Source organism: Rousettus aegyptiacus, unplaced genomic scaffold (assembly GCF_014176215.1).
Source record: "Rousettus aegyptiacus isolate mRouAeg1 unplaced genomic scaffold, mRouAeg1.p scaffold_m13_p_3, whole genome shotgun sequence".
Classification (NCBI taxonomy): domain Eukaryota; kingdom Metazoa; phylum Chordata; class Mammalia; order Chiroptera; family Pteropodidae; genus Rousettus; species Rousettus aegyptiacus.
Genome location: NW_023416306.1, coordinates 124,452,769 through 124,466,413, shown reverse-complemented (window position 1 = coordinate 124,466,413; position 13,645 = coordinate 124,452,769). Strand labels below are relative to the sequence as shown.

The 13,645-nt window shown below is 34.4% G+C and overlaps 1 protein-coding gene across 5 annotated transcripts in view; it reads right to left on the bottom strand.

The window, feature by feature from the left end:
* Positions 1-13,645, bottom strand: part of UNC13C (unc-13 homolog C) — a 620,140-nt gene that overhangs the window by 264,860 nt on the left and 341,635 nt on the right. For all 5 annotated transcript variants that reach the window (XM_016153676.2, XM_016153674.2, XM_016153678.2 and 2 more), the window contains 2 exons: positions 5,963-6,190; positions 4,650-4,791 (listed from right to left, as the gene is read on the bottom strand). In XM_016153676.2, the coding sequence (XP_016009162.2) occupies positions 4,650-4,791; positions 5,963-6,190 (370 nt within the window). The remainder of the gene's footprint in view (positions 1-4,649; positions 4,792-5,962; positions 6,191-13,645) is intronic.

Below are 13,645 nucleotides of genomic sequence, written 5' to 3'. Positions count from 1 at the left end.
TGAACAGAATATATCAAACAATGGTTTTCGATATACTAAAGATCTGCCAATGAACAATACTGACCCCAAGGAGAAACAAAACTAATAAGGTGAGTCTCATGATTACTTCAGCTTACTGGCTTGAGGGAGTTTCCAGGCCACTGTACAAGGGGAAGGAACTTGGGTGGAGTCCATTGGACTCTGAGGTAAAAAGAGCTAAAAATCTGAGAAGAACAAGGCAGCTACAGGTCACAGGGCAAAAAGAAGGGAGTTGAACAGAAGGAAAACTCCAGCAATTGCAGAGCATTCCTCTTGAACATCAGCTGAGTAATGATAAATGCATATGATAAAACTACCCAAGGCAAGGTTAAGAACCACTGAAAGGGATTACATATAACAGTGCTCAGCACTCCCTAAGGCCAGAAACAGTGCTTGTCTCTATGGGGCTGACTAGAAAACATTATCGGTCATGAGTCAGTAGACATAGTACACAGAGGAGTCTTGTTTCAGTATAGAGGAATAATTAGCCTGAAGTTGAACACTGTTGCATTCCCACTTAAAATTCAAAAGCAAGATCCGAAGAACCAAATTATTTCTGTGTAACTTAACCGCATCCTAGAACAAAGCTCAAGAATATTATAGGATGCCAAAAATATTCAGCAACCATCAAGGTAATACTTACAATGTCTGTCATCCAATATGAAATTACCGGGCATGTGAATAGAAAAATATGACAGATAATGAAAAATTTATCAATGAAAACTGACCAAGAAGAAACACGGATGTTAGAATTGGCAGTCAAGGACAACAAAACAATTATTATAAGTCTTGCATGCGTTTAAAAAGTTAAGTAGAAAAAGATAATGTCAAGAGAATGAGAAGACAAGCCATAGATGAGAAGGAAATATTCTCAAAAGTCACATGTGATGTAGGACTGTTACCCAAAATATTCAAAGAACTTTTAAAACTCAAGCATGAGAAAACAACGTGATTAAAAATGGACCAAAAACCTTAACAGACATCTCACCAAACTAGATATACAGATGGCAAATAAGCATATGAAAAGATGTTCCACATCATTTGTCATCAGGGAAATAAAACAACAGGAGCTACCACTACACGGCTATTAGAATGCCAAAATCCAGAACACTGTCAACACTTGACCCTAGAGAAGATATGCAGCAACATGAACTCTTATTCATTGCTGGTGAGAATGCAAAATGATACAGCCACTTTGGAAGATACTTTGTACAGTTTCTATAAAACCGAAAATACTTTTACTAAATGATTCAGCAATCATGCTCCTCGGCACACATCCAAAGGAGTTGAAAACTTATGTCTACACAAAAACCTGCATATCAATGTTTATAGCATCTTTATTAATAATTGCCAAAGGGTAGAAGCAACTGAGGTGTCCTTCAGTAGGTGCATGGATAAACTGTGATAAATCCAGAAAACAGATTATTATTTAGTGCTAGAAAGAAATAAGCTCTCAAGCCATGAAAAGATGTGGAGAGACCTTAAATGCACATTACATAGAGAAAGTGGGAGAGAGGGAGAGAAAGGAAGAGAGAAATAGGGAGATGAAAAAAAAACAAATCATCAGTGGGCTGTGAGACATCTTCAAGAGGCCTAATATATTCACACATGGAGTCTCCAAAAGGTAGAGGCAGAAAAAATGTTTAAAGAAATAATGGCCAAAAGTTTTCCAAATTTGAAGAAAACTGCAGATCTACAGTCTCAAACAACTCAACAAACCCTAAGCACCAGTAACACAAAGAAAACTGCACCATGTAACACCATAATCAAATCACATGAATGAATAAAGGAATAAAATCTTAAAAAGCAAGTAGAGGGGGGAAAAAGACATGTACAGAGGAACAAAAATGAGGACAATACATTGAAAACAATGAAAACACAGACACTGAAGTAATATCTTCAATAAATCTACAGCTAACATCATAGTTAATCAAGAATGTTTTCCATCTAATATTGGGAACAAGGCCAGGATGCCTGCTCTTATCACTTTGACGTGGCATTATACTGGAAGTCTTAGCCAGGGCAATAAAACAATCAAAATTATATTAAGCTTTTTTGTGTGTGAAAAAATGATAAATTGATTCTAAAATTTACATGAACATAACTCAAAGGTTCTAAAGCAGCTAAAATAATTTGAAAAAGAGAAAACGTTGGAGGAGTAACAATACCTGATTTTGAGACTTATAAAGTAAAGCTATAGTAATAGTAATCGAGACTGTGTTTTACTAGTATATGGCTGGATAAATAGATCAATGGAACAGAATATATAATTCAGAAATAGATTCACACAGATATAGAGAGCTGAATCGCACTAAATGTGCAAAAGCAATTTAGTAAAAAAAGGATGGTGCTTTCAAAAAATGGTGCAGGAACCATGGATATTTATATGCAAAATAAAAAACTTGGGTCTATAACTTATACTACAAATTACCTCTAAATGTATCCTAGACCTAAATGTAAACCATAAAACTTATACAAATACAAAAATAATAAAAATGGGTAAAATATTTGAAGACACTTAAATAAAAAAGATAAAGGATAGCACATACACACACGAAAAGATGCTTGAAATCATTAGGGAAATGCAAAATAATATCACTATAACACACCACTACATATGTATTAGAATGGCTAAAATATAAAAGACTGGCCTTATCAAGTGTTGGAAGGATGTGTATCACCTTGAAAGTCCATACATTGGTGGTGGTTATGCAAAATGGTACAACCACTTGGGAAAAGTGTCTTAAAAATTAAATATTTTCTTATATACATTCCAGCTACTTCACTCTTAGGTATTTATTCAAGAGAAATGTAAACACAAGTCTATGCAAGCATGTATATGCAAGTGTTCCTAACAGCTTTATTTTTAATAGCTGAAAACTGGAAACAAAGTATCTATTAAGAGGTGAATGCTACCTAGCAATAAAAAGAAATGACCTATTGTTAAACCATACAATATGGATGGATCTAAAAATAACTGCTGAGTGAGTGGAACTACACAAAAGAAGAATGTATATTGTATGATCTATTTGTATAAAATTCTAGAAAGTAAAAAATATATAGCATAATAAAGTGGATAAGTGATTGTCTTGGATTGGCGAGGAGTTAGAAAGGATGGCTTCAATGGATCATTTAAAACAGAGGTCCCTTGTCCCTGAGCCACAGACCAGTACTGGTCCGTGGCCTCTTTGGAACTGGGCGGCACAGCTGGAGGTGAGCAGCAGAAAAGCAAGCAAAGCTTCTTCTGTATTTGCAGCCGCTCTCCAGTGCTAGAGTCACCATCTCAGCTCCACTTCACATCTTAAGGCATTAGATTCTCATAGGACCACTGGTCCGCGGTGCCGAAAAGGTTGGGGATGGCTGATTTAGAACCTTTCTGGAGTAATGGGCATATTCAGTATCTTGTCTGTGGTGGTGGTTTCATGGAGGTATACATATATAAAAATGTAAAACATTGTATACTTTAAATATATTATGATATGTCAGTTTTGTCTTAATAAAGCTATTTTTAAACTTTCGAATTTCCAACTTCTGAGAAACTGGAAGCTCTAGCAGCATTGCATCTGTATGACTACATGGCAAGAGAAGCTCTTTTCCAAGAGTCACTTGCTGTCAGGTTTGTCATGGTCCCCGTCCCTCCCTTTTCTTGCCCTTCTCCTGTTTCATTCTTTTACTTGACTGCCTCAGAATTTGAATTCATGGCTATTGATCAATATCTTCTCTTCTATTAACAAAGAAATATTAAAATAGTTTCTTCCATCAGTCTAAAGGGAGAAATTGTCTAAATTCCTTAACTCATTTATGGTATCCTCTGTTATTTGGTTCCAACTGATTAGCCAAACCTATTCCTTAACACTCCCTCCATCAGCCCATATACACGAAAAGCTCTGTATTTTTTACACACTATTGCCCACACTCCCAAACATGCTGTATGTGTTTGGTTTGCTTACTTTGCATGTTAATAAGATCCATGTTTAAACCATCAGCAAAGTGAGAAGGAAAGAAATAAAAAAGGACTGCCTTTAAATTCATGGTTAGGGATTTTTGTGTCTACCGAATGATCACTGGAAGTCATTTTATGTCTCTTCAAGGAGTCATAGACAAAAAAAGAACCCTTGGCAAAAAAAAAAAAAAAAAAAAAAAGATTTCTTGTTGTTTAGTGCAAGATAGAAGTTAAAAAATAAGTGATTTCATAGAAAATGAGAGGTCATAAAAGTTAGATTAACCATTTCATCAGTATAGGCTGGTGTAGATGTGATGGGCCAGGTGATATCCAAAGCCTTCCTATTGTCTTTAGTCCTCAGATGTCGAGATATTGCTGAATCAAGCCTTTAAATTCCTAGTATGTTTGGTTAACCCAAACTGCAGACTGGATTATAATCTTTTTTTTTCTCTGAAGTCACCCAAACCATGCCTCCTTTTCCTTCCTTTAAATATTCTTATTAACTTGCTTCAAAAGTTGAATAAATATTATGAGAATATTGAGTTTATAACATTAGTTTCATTCTTTTTGTAATCTGTATAGACACTAATTAAAATGAGATAATCATTGCTTATATATTTTGCATGTCTGTCTGAAATTTATATTCAAATATTTTAATATTTGCAATAGTTTCATATTGTGTACTTACAAATAAAACTTCTCATCCCATACTGGATTCAAGTTTCCAAATATGGTTTTAGTTCTTCTTTTGTTCTTTCCAACTTGAACTGTAACATATGGGTCACTCGATCCTGTTTTGTCTTTTGCCTGCAAGCCTTGTGCAGAAACCACTGAAATAACAAAAATAAACATTTTAATATGAAGATTTCCTCGAACAAAAAATGATAATGAAAAAAACATTTTCTATCACTTTGTCTCTGGGTTTGCAGATGCATACCCATTGCTTTCATTCCCATGAGCAACATGACTCTAAAAAAATGTTCAGTCTATGGGCATGCTACCCTGAACAAGCCAGATCCCATCTGATCTCAGAACCGAAGTAGTACTTGGATGGGAGACCACTTAGGAAAACCAGGTGCTTTGGTGTAAAAAATTAAAAAATATGGGACTGTAAGCTGACAAGGTCCTTGCAATCTGTGAGGTCAACCAAGGGTTGCCTCAAAAAAAATGTTCAATAAAATAATATACTAAACTTTAAAATCTTCCTTTGAACTAATATACTTTTGCCTGTTACAAAGAGTAGCTCTATACATATAAACATGCATATACACATTAGTTATATACTCATAAATAAACTACTGAATATATGTATAGAGAAATAAGGATACACATGCAATATGCAAAAAGTTACCCACTGCAGTTCAAAGATCTGTTATTTAACATTTATTTATAATTTCTGATCGACTGAAGCCAGTAAAAGCAGCATCTTTATTTTACCTTGTAAATACAATATTAGTACATTTAGAGGCTTGGTAAACCTTCACATGATACACAGGCACTTACTATTAATATTGCAAGCAGCTTTAGATGTTCAAATTACTAAACATCACCAATCTCAACTGTCTTGACTCAGAGATCAAATGAAAGAGGGATATTGATTCAGGAGTAACTAAAACAATATTTGTTTTTGTAGTAAAACAAAAACTGACTGGAGAGATTATTGGCTACTGTTGTAAATTAATGTCAGGCAGCTACAAAGCTAATCTCTTGTAAACTGCAGGATATTGATGTCTATATTGTAAAACAGAAATTTTCTCTTCTGGGAGAGCTTATGATTAGAACAAGACGCAGATTTGATTAAAACAATACAAACAGAATAAGAAATTACTTCGGTTATCTAGCATATATTTTATAAATTTCAGGTACCAACTAGATTTTTTGTCAATGTTGACAAAACTGAAAATCCTACTTATTGTACCTACAATTATTTTTAGCAGTGATTTCTAAGACACATAAAAATCTCAATGTAGGATAAAACTTTAAAAGACAACTTATTTTTACCTGTTATGGTTATTTTTGCTGACCACTTAGATGTCCCGTCTAGTACACTCTGTTTGGCTGCCTTTGTGTACTGTACAAAATCTTCTTTAGAAATCTGAAACATTTCTTGAATTACTTCAAACACCTCTGGCCTGTTTTTCTCCCTGATCTTCATTCTTTCTTTCATAGCTGTAATAATGGTCTGAGTTTTGTCTTCGGCACCATGCTTAGAACTCTTTTCTGCTGCTCCTGTAATAGAAAAATCAGTGGTGGTGTAAATGTAGGTGCAGTTACTTTTTGGTGACTCAAGAGAGGGAGAAAAAAGAGCAGGGATATGAGAATGAATGAATTCTCATTCATTCAGAGTGGCTTTTTGGAAAATATCAGGAGGACAAGTCACTATGCTGAGATTCAGAAAGACCAGTCCTTGTGTTATTGGCAAATAACTGAACCTCAATGGTCCCCAATTTTTCACTTGTATTACTGGACTAAGCCAGGGACTGTGCAAATATTTGGTTTGAATTTTTAAAAACAAATTTCAACACAACAAAAAGAATGAACACAATCAAATGTGTTATGTACCACACTATTTATTCATTCTATGGATAACCAAATTAAATTTGAGAAATAGTTTGGATATATATGGCAAATGTCACTTGAAAATTAATATTTCAAATATGTGTGTTCAACCAAAATGTCTATTTTTATTGATGGATTTATAATTAAATGATTATTTGGTACAATAAATACCACCACAATTTGTTATGTTTTGAAATATAGAGAAAATTTTACTTGGAATAAAAGTGATTCTGCTGTTTAAAACAATTGAAAGACACTAGGCTAGATGATCTCTCAAGTATCTGATAGACCACAGCCTTAATTCTCATTCGGTAATACGGCCAGTTTTGAACAGACCGAATTCTCGCTTTCCACTCCAAATATTACACAATAGTGAATCATGGTTCCTTAGTGAGTGTGAAGTGAGAAAGAAAAAGTCCATGTACTAGTGTTTACAGAAATCACCACTGCTGAAAGCAAACAAATTTTGGTACAGAAGCAACTGAATATAGTAAAAAGAATTTAAAAAAAACTTGTGTTCATAGCTAGTTACTCTTTCAATATTCATCTACATGACTATTGCCCAACTTGTTTTTACTGTTTTGAAATATTATATTTCTTAAAATAGGCATACTTATATTTCATAAGATGTTGAGAGATTAAATGAAATAATTTATCTGTACAAATCCTATGATAAAGGATAGGCAGCCTCAGTAAAGTTCTTTGAATCTAATTCTGTGAATCTTAAGCCAAATTAAATATAGAAACTAAGACAAAAGACAGAAGGTCAACTATTAACTTTCCTTTCTGTACATTCATATACAACTTGACAGCAGTAATTAAGTGAAAATTTTATTTGAAAGAATGACATTTGTTTCCTAAAGTGGAAAAAATACATTTACAATAATCAAGGTGTAATTATAGGAATAGATGGATATTCTAATGGCAGGAAGAGCAGATTCTGTTTTCATCTTTTTTTAAAAAAAAAAACCTTTGAGGACAAATTATATTTTTTAAAAATGATACTAAAAGTTAATGCATTCTATTTAAGGTGATTTTCCATTCTAAATACCCTAGTCATCTGTTAAAACATGCCTTGGAATAGCTACACATTTGTAAATTATGTACTCAAGCAATTAAACATGTTTGCAATTTATCAATAATGACTTAACTCCATAGTACACAATTCTTACAAGGCAAAATCAGCTTAAGCTAGACTAAGTCCTAGTTGCAATAGGTGGATTTTACTACAAGTATCGGAACATTCATCAAATAGAAACATAGTGATGGCTTGAAAAAGTTACCTACAAGATTCAAGGTGCTCCCCATGTTTGGTTTGTAAAAGCCATCCTAAGAATGTTCAAAGTGGTAGAAGTGTCATGAAATTTTGACTCTCACCAAATTTTCTAAACTATTACTGTGAAAATTAATGTTTCTAAAGGCTCTAAGAAAGAATGTTAAAATCCCCAAGAGTTAAATATATTTTGGATTATTTTTTTCTAATTTTAGTAAGAGCCAGCTGACCACGACTCACATAATAAATGCTCATTTAAGTACAAAATACCAAATTTAAGAGTAGACTGTCAAGAGATTGTTCATCCAAAGGATCAAATCTCTGAACTCAACGACTGTCTCTTGAATTCTTTTAAAGAATGAGGAAAGTATGACAATTTGCTTTGAAATCCTTTACTAATGCTCTTGATGTTGGAGTAAAAGATCTCTAACTTGTACAGAAAACAGACCCATAAATTGATATTGTCAATCTCAAGGAGTAGGTTAATGGAGACTTATGCTTAAGCCCTTTATCTGTTATTTCTATAAGATATGTAACTTTTTAAGTTTCACTTTTACATTTTTGATCTGAAGAAAATAATTCAACTTAGATTTGTTTAGTTCCGAGATAGAGACAAATTCATAATTAACTTTTGTCACTAATCTGCAAGTACTTTTCATTGCCGTACTGAGTATCAAACCCACATATCTCACTTTATGTTCTGAAATAAAATTATCTCTTAAATAGTTATAATTCATCATTATACCAGCACTCTGGGTTTGTTATTTTTCTTCAGGCTTATTCTGTTTATCTCAAAGTCATTGGAGATAAACTTATATTTGCATTTATGAGTCTTCCTTCAAAGTATCTGACAGCTTCATTGAAATACAGAAATAAAGTTCTAGCAGCTTCATTGAAATACAGAAATATGTCAGAGATCAAAAAGAAATTAAATCAAAAGAGATAATGTACAGTGAAAGCACTTTGTAAAGTATAATACATTATACAAATGAAATGCATCATTGTTATTTTAAAAAACACTCAATGGACAGATTAGTCAATACAATTATGCACAATAAAACTGCAAGAGGCAAACTTATCCCACGTGGTTTTTGTCTACATAATTTAATGAGACAGCCAACTAATCAGAACCCTTTTTCTTTAATTTTTATTTATTACTCCAAATATATAAATGCCATGTGAAACTCACAATTTCACCACCTTTATATGGTGATTTACAATTTCAGTGTTTCTTCCAATTATCTATATACATATAACGACTATGATATTCTCCCTTCATCTCAGTCTCTTCTCTTTCCTTTTTACTCAACAGCTATTCCAAAACATTTCTGCTCCCTTTATGTCACCTACCCCCACTACCCTCCATTCTGAGCAAACGATCTTCTCTCTCCCTTAACAGAAACAGCAGCTTTCTAAACTCAGTGGTCACATTTTTCCTCTTTTCTATAGAAAACAACAACAACAAAACAAACCCGATTTGTAGCATTAGCAGATTTCTGTAGTGTAAATATGCTAATGCTAATTTCAAGGAACTGCCTAGCAAAATTCTTGGATATTTATCAACCACTGACACAGCTACCTGAATGTATGTATATCATTCATATGCTAGCCTGTAAGGCCAACCTTAATTAACTGTGTTTGGTAAGTATCTAGCATACTGTTTGGAAAATAAGATACACACAATAAACAGAGTAGACAAAATATTTCTGAAGGCAACCTAAAATAAAATGATTACTATATTTGAGTATTTAATTTGGCTCTGAATTTAATGTGTTAGGAACTTCTTACATTCTCTGACCATAAGGCCACAATCCTAGAAGAAACAAGAATTCAATGTTAAATGATAAACATGCCATGGAATACATCTTATGATGGTATAAAATACACCTGGCCCTTGGCTTCAAATCTAGAATTTTCCAAAAACAAAGTCTGTGTGCCCAATCATTAGAAAGCAGGATTTGGTTGGCCTATCTACCTCATGCACTTAATAGCATAAAACAAGGGCACAAGTCATAATATAAATGGAAGAAATATATCTAAAAAAAATCATTTTTAAATGAAGCAAAAGAATATAGTGGTTCATGATGCTTTGGGCATAGAAGGAGACAGTCTTGAATATAAATCCTGATTTGCCACTTAGTAACCATTTGAAATTGGGCTCGTTACTCTACCTTTTTAAGCCTTAGTTTCTTCACCTAAAAAAACAAAAGGAAATATAGTCGTGCTTTCCTTAACTGAGTCACTGTAAGGATTAAATGAGATAATGAATATAGTTTCAATACTAATAATTGAACAAGGATTCCATAATGTCAGAAAGGTTGAAGACATAAGCATTTATTAAAGAATTTCACATTAACGAGAAATTTTAAGGTTTGGAGCTTCACGGTTAAGTGACTGTGAAGCGACTCCTTGAAAAGGACAGTGCCTCAACCAAAACCTACTGTGTGCTAAATGCTCTGTAACTAACTACTTGGTAATTGGGAGTCAATGAAGTGCTTGAAGATCAAAGAAAACAGAGTTCTGAGAAACTTGAAGAAATAATACTATTATGCATTAATAAATAATAAAAATTTATTATTAATAAATTAATAAAATTATTATGCATTAATAAATTCTTACCTGCATTTGAGGCTGGTGAATGCAAAGGAGGTAGGTGGTTAGCATGCATGGAAAGCAGGAAGAGGGTCTCATTGAGGCATTTCTCTCTCAAACAGTCTCTAACATGAAAACTTCATTGCTTCCCCGCCCCCCCCCAGTAAAATCGTGTAGGTGGGCCTGCTCTGGGTGCCTCTCTCTTTCTCTTTCCCATGAAACCATGTAGGTGGCACATCATTGGCATCTCCTACCCTTTCCTTTGATTGCTTTACATCCAAGATTTTCTTAACCCTCCTCTTTTAATATGCCTTCACTCTTTTCAAGAAATAGACTCGCAACTCCCCCAGTTTTCAAGTTGGCTGCCTCCTTTTTCTTGTAAAATCAAAGCCACACACTCCACATGATTTCTCACAAGCAACAAAGGACTGATGTTTAACACAAAGATAACTGGAGGAACACAGATTTAGCACAGCATCATACCCCCCTCTCGTAGGTGGCCCCATCACTGATGTCAGGGGGAGGTGGGTGTGTAGCCCTCTTCCAAGAAACTGCCACTTTCTATAGTAACTTCACTGTCAGCGAGCTTGGATCCAAAAACAAAAACAATATTTCCTCCCCCTCCACCTATATATCCACCACCCCCACCATCTGCAATCATCAGGCCTATTATTTGGAAAGGTAAACTTTCAGAACAAGTTTGGAAACATTTGCATATTAAAAGATAAAATGAGGAATGTATCTCACGACTGTCTGTCAAAGCTACTACATCTTAGGAACATCATTTAGATACTAGCTTTCTTGAGATTACCCAACCATTTCAGAGTCAAAAATTATATCAAGTAGGGGAAAAAAATAATCATAAAAAAATACGTACAATTTCCAAAATTTTTTTACTATGTAAGGAAAGAGAAAAAGTAAGGGAGAGATGGAAGGAGAAAAGATACTTTTGTTCTCACTTTTACTTACATAGATTTCTCATATCTTTTTTAAAAAACAAAAAAGATAATAAAACAAAGAAAAATTTAAATGCTAGTTTCTTTCTATTTCTCTTTTCTTAAATAGCCTCTGACATTCAGGAACTTGTGTGACACTAATTCATAGTGTCATCGGACACTGGCCGGGTGCTCACAGGTAGGCCATGTTGTTCTCCTGTTGGACAAGAGCAAGCTCACAGGACACCAACCTCACACCCGTTCACTCTGTGACAGTGCTGAACAAGACAAGGTCATTTCATAGCTCTGTGTAAAACACAAAAAAACAAACATCCCCTCTCTTAAGCGGCCACCATTTCTCTACTAAGTACAGCTGCTATGCTTCACTCTAGTATGCCCTCCTTGTAGGCAAGATTTGTCAACATGCAGAACCATAGAGTTGCTCTCATTTCTAGACAACACCCGATACAGAGAAAACCTCTGCTCTCTGACACTCTTACTGAGTTGTCCTATGGTTCACTCTGGTTTGCATTCTCCTTTGCAGTAATGGGTAATGACTGAACTTTTAAAAATATAAGTGTGTTCCTAGTGGTCTTTAGCCAGAGGGGATGAACAGGTATTAAACTCTTTTCACACATGTGGAAAATGCTTTTCAGAGAGGTTCTGAAAAATTCCAGTGGCAGCAGGATGAGAAAGCAGATCTTTCTCATATCTGTCAGGACTATGAAACATATATAATGATATTCAGTGCTTCTGTTGAATAGCTCTATAGTGCCTTTTTTATGTCCCAATGGCAGCCTACCCCAGCACCTGAAAATGCTCCATTATTAGTTTATTCCTTTGGGTTAAAGAAATGACCATTGTATTAAAGTAACGTTAACTACTGATGCCATTTTTACCCAAATTAACTTATTATATCATTTCTTTTCTAGTCTTGTTGAAAAGTCAGTGCAATATGTTTGGTGTATAGGGAGGAGTATACATTCCCCAAGCTTGGTGGGTTGCTATAGAGGACAGGCCTTGAGGAGTAACCATGATGGGAGGCTCTGTGAAGCCAAGGTCTGGGCAGCACAGGTTGTCTTAAAGACAGCGGTACTACATGTGAAAGTGAAAAAGTACTACAAAAAAATTTTAAACTTGCCATCTTTTCTCTCAAGGTCAACTTTGTATACTTCTTTATAAATTAGGAGAGAACACTAGGCTGGGAGTTCATAAACCTGGCTTCTAATTCTACCTATAATATCCACTTGATACTTTTTTGACATGATACTACATTGTTTAAACTCAGGAAAATCAGTAGATTGACTTCGCAAATCCACTCATCTCAAAGGCTCTTTAAAAATCTATGGTTATATGAAAGTGATCTTTAAACCATTACATGCTATTTCTAATATCATTCTTATGCCTTCATTTGTTGCTTACCCAACATTTATTGAGCAGCTAACTGTGCTTAAATTTGTGCTCAGTTCTGGGAAAATAAAGAATATGGTCTTCACTCTATAGCAGTGGATACACAGAATCCTACTTCTAAGCTTATTGACTTCTAAGCTTTGAGTATTCACCACATAAGCATATTTTGTATAATTGGTGTTGAAAGAATAGAATGTCAAAAGTTTCCAAGATATGTGTTCACATCTATTCACCTGAGCTGAGTTTTAGAAAACATGTTTGAGTTGAGGAACAAGAGCAATTAGTTTCTTTTAAGCTCTAAGAGCCCAGAATAAAGCTCCCACCCACAGAAGCTGCTCAGTATATACAAACAACTGACTGTTAAGATATCATGGTTGCATATGTGGTAACACAAAGACAAAGAAAGAGAATCAAAATCTAGTTTGCTGACAGGAGTACAGTAGCCATATTTTCTGATGTTATGAATTTGCGATAGCCAATAATTAGGACACATAAGCTTCACGTAACGTCGGCGGGGAACACAGCAAAAGAACACAACTCTCAAGATGGTGCTTTTCTGACCTTTCAGTGAAACACTTTCTGTCCTTATACAGGTACTTGAAATTTCCAGCTAGGAATTAAAATTAGGCAGAATGTTTATTCAGTAGGACTCTGGGAATCCCTCTTGGAAATATGTAAGGAAGTACAGACAAATCAGGTTAGGTACTATGATATTTCCCTATCTTATCAATTTTGAAGTTGTCTCTTTTCTACTTTAAAAAGATAATCAGGAAAAATATTTTACACATGATCTCTCTTCTACATGTCTTGCTCTGTACACATCCTCATCCCAGCCAACATTCACTTTTTTTCTTCTAGTTTAAAATGGCTACCATAACTGTCATGACAAGTTCCTTACAGGTTATATTAATATTA